At 50.8% G+C, this 7,500-nt stretch overlaps 1 protein-coding gene across 2 annotated transcripts in view; it reads right to left on the reverse strand.

Moving 5' to 3' along the window:
* LOC137612706 (cadherin-7-like) overlaps positions 1–7,500 on the reverse strand; it is a 10,526-nt gene that overhangs the window by 419 nt on the left and 2,607 nt on the right. For both annotated transcript variants that reach the window (XM_068341369.1, XM_068341368.1), the window contains exons 2-13: positions 7,401–7,500; positions 6,375–6,599; positions 4,836–5,130; positions 4,627–4,746; positions 3,863–4,030; positions 3,593–3,780; positions 2,739–2,992; positions 2,534–2,670; positions 2,244–2,365; positions 1,473–1,590; positions 1,028–1,282; positions 1–716 (exon numbers count right to left, since the gene is read on the reverse strand). The exon at positions 1–716 is cut by the window's left edge and continues 419 nt beyond it; the exon at positions 7,401–7,500 is cut by the window's right edge and continues 111 nt beyond it. In XM_068341369.1, coding sequence (XP_068197470.1) covers positions 214–716; positions 1,028–1,282; positions 1,473–1,590; positions 2,244–2,365; positions 2,534–2,670; positions 2,739–2,992; positions 3,593–3,780; positions 3,863–4,030; positions 4,627–4,746; positions 4,836–5,130; positions 6,375–6,599; positions 7,401–7,427 — 2,412 coding nt within the window. In that variant the 5' untranslated portion in view covers positions 7,428–7,500 and the 3' untranslated portion in view covers positions 1–213. The remainder of the gene's footprint in view (positions 717–1,027; positions 1,283–1,472; positions 1,591–2,243; positions 2,366–2,533; positions 2,671–2,738; positions 2,993–3,592; positions 3,781–3,862; positions 4,031–4,626; positions 4,747–4,835; positions 5,131–6,374; positions 6,600–7,400) is intronic.

Raw genomic sequence — 7,500 nt, forward strand, 5'->3', positions numbered from 1 at the left:
ATCTAAGACCAGAAATCTGGGTCTGGTCTGGGTTAATTGAAGGATGCATGTGTCAGTTAACCCGGTCTAGGTCATTTAGACTGGTCTGTTGGGTCTGTTGGTGAACAGTACAGTACATGTGACTCTGGTCCAGTTCAGACTCAGAAACAAGAGAGACAGACTCAAACAGGAAGGAGCACTATAAACCAGTCCCTTGCAGAACGGGCTTGAGGGCTATGAGGAGAGTCCACCCCCCTCGTGGTGTCCGTAGAGGTCTGCCAGCTTCCTGAACCTGGGCCCCCATTCTCTCAAGAACTCATAGTGTTGCTCAGACTTGAATGAGCTCAGTGAGTCCAGTGAGTTTAACGAACTGAGCGACTCGGCAGCCGACCCGATGCCTTCGAAGGCGTAGGTCTGTAGAGAGTCGTAGGGGGGCGCCGTGAGGTCCAGCTCCGCCTCCTGGAGCCTCCCCTCGATGAAGTCCTGGAACAGCCTGTTCCTGTCTGTCCTGGAATGTGGGGTTCTGGTGTGGAGCTCTGCTGGGTTCTGGTCTGGTGGTCTGGTCTGTTCAGATGTGTTTGGATGCCTCAAAGCCAGCATATCGAAGGCTTTGGTGTCTTCCTCCCCTCCGCCCTCATTGTTGTAATGAACAATGTTCTCACGAATCTCCCGCTCATCGTCCATCATCAGAGGTTCCCTCCTCCAGCAACGGACGGCCGCCAGAACCACAGCGACGCCTGAGGACGCAACAAGAGACGAGTTATCCATCAGGACGCAACACGGGATGAGTCATCCAACAAGGGATGAGTCATCCAACAAGGGACCGGTCATCCATCACCACACTTAACTGTGTTCTTTATTACAGTACAACTATACTGCTGGTGGTTGCTATGTTGGTTGCTGTGTTGATTGCTGATAGTTGTTATGTTGATTGCTGATGGTTGCTATGTTGATTGCTGGTGGTTGCTATGTTGGTTGCGGTGTTGATTGCTGGTGTTATTAGGCACAACTGATTTTGGGATGCAGTCAAAGGGGCGTGGCCTCTTACCCAGCAGCATGAGGACGGCGGTGAGCACAGCAGTGGTGGCGGCGGCGCTGAGGCCGACCCTCTGCAGCGACGTCTGCACCTGATGGCAGGCGTGGCGGTTGCCCCCGCCGTCACAGGTGCAGACGATGATGGTCAGCGTATTGGTGCTGCTGAGGGGGGGGCTGCTGCCATCTGAAATCACCACCGGCAGGACGTAGACCAGCTGCTCCCGCCGCAGGAACCACCCCCGGCGCGTCAGGACGGACGCCGTGTTGTCTGAGGACGGACAGGAGGGGGTCGGCCAGGTCGATGACAGGTTACCACCAGCTGATCAATAGTCTATCAATAACCTGATATCAGTTACCAGGACTTCACTGCTGCCGTGGTGCAGGAAGTCTGAGTCTAACAAGCCATTGGTCACGTGACCAAACAGACACGAAGGTCAACTGAAGGTCGGGCTGCTTACCTTTATTGTCCCTCAGGGTGAAGTTGGGGTTCCCAGCAGCCTCTGGGGTCAGAGAGAACAGGAAGTGATGTCCGTTGTCCGGTTCGTCTCGATCTGCAGCGCTCAGAGTCTGAATGACCTGAAAGGCCCGGGGTTAAAGGTCAAAGGTCAGTGACAGATCAAAGTATCTGCTCTTACTTCTCATGGATGTGTTGGATTGCAGCCCAGTGGGAACAGAACATTCACACTTTATTCACCAACAGTGTTTCCTGTTGATTTAGTCACAGCGTTTGATGATGCTGATCATCATCGTCATGGAAACAACACCTGACAGCCGTTTTTAGTTTCATTAATGAAGTTAACACTTGCTCAGCCTAATCCTGGTCATGTGACCTCAGTTGATCCTGGTCATGTGGCCGCGGGCTGCGATCACAGTCGTTGATGGAGGCTTTGGATGCAGCTTAGGAAGGGATTAAAGCAGATTTTGGGAGAGACGTTTAAACAACTCTTAGCTGGTTTATGTGAAGGTTTATGATGATGTCACTGCTGCCAACTCCATGTCATGTGACCATTAAATGTCTGACATTGACAGTATTTGACTTTATAAAGATAGCCTGATTGATGATGTGTTAATGCATGATAGATGATTTTATCTCAGTCAATAGTTTTGTGCAGAAAGAGGATTTTATGTGTGGAATAAATGTTATTTTTGTGGATATCTTAACAGGAACAGCTTCAGATGCTACGACTCTAAATATGAGCATGAAGATGGTGAGAAGGTGTGGCCTTTACCTGCCCGGGCTCAGAGTCCTCACAGACAAACGTTTCGTACTCAGCAGCGAGGCTCGGTGCGTTATCATTCACGTCCATCACGGAGACCAGCACCACAGCTTTCCCCACCTGAGAGGGATCCACTGTCAGGAACAGGCAGGAAGTTAGCTTAGCATAAACCCTGGAAACCCCAGCCGTTACAGAAAACCACAGTGACATGCTTGTTGATAACAAGTGACGCGAACCAACTAGCGTGTTGATTACAACTAATGCTAACATATCAGTGTTAGCATTGCTGGCGTGAGACTCACGGCTCTCTGAGGCACAGACGGTGACGTTGTGCAGAGCAACGACTTCTCTGTCCAGAGGTCTGGTGGTGGTGATCACACCTGATTGGCTGTCAATACTGAAGTACTGACCCCCACCTGTCTGCCTGTCTATGGAGTACCTGCAAATACAGTGGAGGCTGTTGGACCAGAACTCCTCTCCATTGTCTGCTGTTGCAGGTGTTCCTACCTGATGGGGCTGTTTGTGGGGTCAGGGTCTTGAGCTACAACAGAGCCCACATTGGTTCCCACGGCAGCTGCCTCAGAGACCGCCATCCTACTGATGGGCGAGGAGAAGATCGGAGGCTCGTCAACGTTCTCCACCAGCAGTCGGACTGCGGCGACGTCACTGAACGGACCCGTCGACAGGAAACGAGCATCCACGTAACGATTGGATGCCTCCACACGAAGCATGTAGCTGGACTTCTTCTCAAAGTCCAGATTCTGGAGAGAAAAGAGAGGATTGGCTGTTCTGAGTTCTTGTGGCCTGGTGTTAATCTAAATCTAGGAGGGCAAACCCTAAAACAGTCTCCAGCAAGACTCTGGTCAGCCCAAACTATAAAACTACCAGTACCTCTACAAAGACCTGACCTATACATTGTACAGGGACATACCCACTAACTCTACAAAGACCTGACCGGTACCTTCTACAGGGACATACCCAGTACCTCTACAAAGATCTGACCGGTACCTTCTACAGGGACATACCCATTACCTCTACAAAGACCTGACCGATACCTTCTACAGGGACATACCCAGTACCTCTACAAAGACCTGACCGGTACCTTCTACAGGGACATACCCACTAACTCTACAAAGACCTGACCGATACCTTCTACAGGGACATACCCAGTACCTCTACAAAGACCTGACCGGTACCTTCTACAGGGACATACCCACTAACTCTACAAAGACCTGACCGGTACCTTCTACAGGGACATACCCAGTACCTCTACAAAGACCTGACCAGTACCTTCTACAGGGACATACCCAGTACCTCTACAAAGACCTGACCAGTACCTTCTACAGGGATGTTGCCAGTACCTTGTGTACCGTGACCAGTCCTTCCTGTGTGTTTGGATCCGTCAGAATGCTGAAGGTCCCCAGCCCATCTCCATCCAGGATCCTGTAGTCCATCTCAGCATTTGGGCCCACATCCACATCCAGAGCTCTGATCTTAGCAACCACAGCAGAAGGCAGCACAGACTCTGGAACGCTGAACTGGTAACTCTCTGCAGGGACATATAGGGAGTAGAACTGACCACAGGTGGGCGTGGATTATATTATGTTGTCCAGGTTGGTGCTCAGACTCACTGCGAGGGAATCGAGGTGGGTTGTCATTCACGTCGGTCAGCATCACAGTGACGGAGGTGGTTCCTGACAGGGCACCCAACTGACCAATCATATCTTTAGCTTGGACAACCAACAAGAAGTGGTCCCGCACTTCTCGGTCCATGTTAGGAAGAGCTGTTCGGATAACGCCTGCAGGGGGTGAGACCCAATGAACACAACAGCCAACGCGCTGAATGGGGATCCAATCAGTGAAAGGCTCAAAGAATGGATGAACCAATCAGTGACTGAGGTTAAATTCTCACTGGATGGATGAACCAATCAGTGACCGAGGCTAGACTCTCACTGGATGACCATCTACCTCACCCAGTCAGGTCGGTTAGGTTTAAGGTGCACTAACGTGGAATGCTACAGGGACTTCCTGTCAAATGACTTTTGCTGCAGATGTTTCCTAGCAACACACATTAACAATAAATCTTCACCAGTGGAAGTGAAGGTGGACGGACATCATAAATTGTGAAGAACAAGAACTCCCCGCACACACAGTGAGGTTATAAACCAGTCCTTGAACACACCACACTGATGTGAACGCATCATGTGACTTCTGACAAATTTGGAAGGGAAGGGGAATAAAGGATGATTTAGAGCAGAGGAGGCTGCAGCTGTTTATAATCTCTGTTAATCCCAAAGTTAATTCAGATGCTGAATTAAACATTCAGGATCATCTACAGGTTAAGGGGGGGGGTGTATTGTGTTCTGGTGTACTGGGTGTTCGGGTGGGTCCTCACCTGTCTTGGGCTCTACAGTGAAGTAGGGCTGACCCTGCAGGATGCTGTAAATCAGTCTGGCTGAGTTTCCGTAGGTTGGATCATCGGCGTCGGTCGCCACCACCGTCACCACCGACATACCTACAAGGAAACCATTCAAAACAACTTTATTCAGCGAGCTGAGGAGGTCGGCGGTCGTCCCTCTTCACCAGTAGGTGAGTCAGACTCACCCACAGGAGACCTCTCGGGCACCCTGGCGATGTAGGGCCCCTCCAGGAACTTGGGCTCGTTGTCGTTGATGTCCTGCACCTTGATGACGAACTGGGACTCAGGTTCTAGCGGCAGGTCGGTGTGTCGGTCTCGAGCCTGAGCCCTCAGGGTGTAGTAGGCCTGTTGTTCCCTGTCCAGCCTCCGGATGGCGTGGATGTCCCCTGTGTTCTCATCCACGCTGAAGATGGACGTCGCTCCTTCGCCGCTCAGGACGTATCTTACCTGGCCATCACCTTTATCTGTGTCCGAGTGAAGCTAACGAACCAGCAGAAAGCAGGAGGACCGTCACAGGACCCACGCTAGCTGAAGGAACTTAGCCTCATGAACATTTAGCTTAGCCTAACCTAGCACAAACGCTAGAGGAACAGAGTTTGCTTAGCTCATTCAAACCTTTGTTTCAGCCATGAGCTGTAAATTATGAACTAGAAAATTAGCATTATGCTAGCAAAATTCCATGTCCTTAACATATTTTTGGTCTGTTGGGTACTTTCTACCCTCAGTTGAGTCTGACAGGCACAGCATTTTATCTAGCAGCTGTTATATTTCTTATTTACAGCTCGCAGTTACAGACATTCATCTCTGTTTGGATCACTGTGGATCTACAGCTGGATGCAGGGTTAGGGGTTAGGGTTAGGGTTAGGGGTTAGGGTCAGGGTTAGGGGTTAGGGTCAGGGTTAGGGGTTAGGGTCGGGGTCAGGGTTAGGGGTTAGGGTCAGGGTTAGGGGTTAGGGTCGGGGTCAGGGTTAGGGGCTAGGGTTAGGGGCTAGGGTTAGGAGTTAGGGTTAGGGGCTAGGGTTAGGGTTAGGGGTTAGGGTTAGGGTTAGGGTCAGGGTTAGGGGTTAGGGGCTAGGGGTTAGGGTTAGGGGCTAGGGTTAGGGGTTAGGGTTAGAGGTTAGGGTTAGAGGTTAGGGTTAGAGGTTAGGGTTAGGGTTAGAGGTTAGGGTTAGAGGTTAGGGTTAGGGTTAGAGGTTAGGGTTAGAGGTTAGGGGTTAGGGTTAGAGGTTAGGGTTAGAGGTTAGGGTTAGAGGTTAGGGTTAGAGGTTAGGGTTAGGGTTAGAGGTTAGGGTTAGGGGTTAGAGGTTAGGGTTAGGGTTAGGGTTAGGGTTAGAGGTTAGGATTAGGGTTAGGGTTAGAGGTTAGAGGTTAGAGGTTAGGGTTAGAGGTTAGGGTTAGAGTTAGGATTAGGGCTAGGGTTAGAGGTTAGGGTTAGAGGTTAGGGTTAGGCTAGAGGTTAGGGTTAGAGGTTAGGGTTAGGGTTAGAGGTTAGGGTTAGGGTCATGGTTAGGGTTAGAGGTTAGGGTTAGAGGTTAGGGTTAGGGTTAGAGGTTAGGGTTAGGGTTAGAGGTTAGGGTTAGAGGTTAGGGTTAGAGGTTAGGGTTAGGGTTAGGGTTAGAGGTTAGGGTTAGGGTTAGGGTTAGGGTTAGAGGTTAGGGTTAGGGTTAGACAGTTCAGATAATCAATACTAACTGATTGAGTCTTTTCAGGATGTTCAGTCGTACCTTCCCGACGTACAGCGGCTCGTCTCCTGTGTACTCCTCCAGGACAAAGAACTGGTTCCAGACCCAGCTCCTCCTGCTCCTCCGGTGGGGGGGGACTCGTCCGGCCGCTGCCCCCCGTCCCCACACCTGATGGAGGCTGGTGGAGTTCAGAGTCATGGCTCCACCCCCAGGTTCCTCCCATAGGACGAGCACACTGAGCATGCTCAGACGCCACATGACGGTCGTCTGGAGAGACGAGACGTGAAGATGTTCCTTCAAAGTGACGTCAAACCGTCCAACGAAGAGACGCCAAAGCTAATGCTACGCTAACAAGATGTAGATGTCAACAGAGGCTGTGAGCAGAAAAACTCTTCCTGCATCTCCTGAACGTAGACGTGAATGCTCTCCAACAGTTCTACATATTCAACATCTTACATGGAAAGATAACGTTTTAATGTATTTTGCATTTATTTACACTTGTTTTTCCACTCCTCCCTCAATCCGTTCATCTGGGGTGTGGAGCTGGACTTCAGTTCATCTCCTCCAAATCTGAAGCTCCAGTCAGCAGATGGTTTAACGTTCATCTGATTCGTTCTAACAGTTCTTCTGACCGCAGGAACAACGACGGGTTCACGAGGGCAAAGGTCAAGAAAACAAAACGTCCATAGAACCGGATCAGGACTAACAAACCAGGTCGGTGACAGCATACCAGGTTCCAGTCTACCTGGTTCTGATCTACCTGGTTCTGGTCTGCCTGGTTCTGGTCTTACCTGGTTCAGGTCTACCTGGTTCTGGTCTACCTGGTTCTGGTCTACCTGGTTCTGGTCTTACCTGGTTCAGGTCTACCTGGTTCTGGGTCAACCTGGTTCTGGTCCTACCGGGTTCCATTCTACCGGGTTCAGGTCTACCTGGTTCAGGTCTACCTGGTTCTGGTCCTACCGGGTTCCAGTCTGCCTGGTTCTGGTCTTACCTGGTTCAGGTCTACCGGGTTCTGGTCTACCTGGTTCTGGTCCTACCAGGTTCCATTCTACCGGGTTCTGGTCTTACCGTCCAGCTGTTGATCCGGTGTCTCATCTGCAGGCGTTCAGTGGAGGACGACTCTCTCTCTGGATCCTGCTGTCGCTCGTCTGTCTGTTATAAAGACCCC

This window comes from Antennarius striatus, chromosome 18 (assembly GCF_040054535.1).
Source record: "Antennarius striatus isolate MH-2024 chromosome 18, ASM4005453v1, whole genome shotgun sequence".
NCBI lineage: Eukaryota > Metazoa > Chordata > Actinopteri > Lophiiformes > Antennariidae > Antennarius > Antennarius striatus.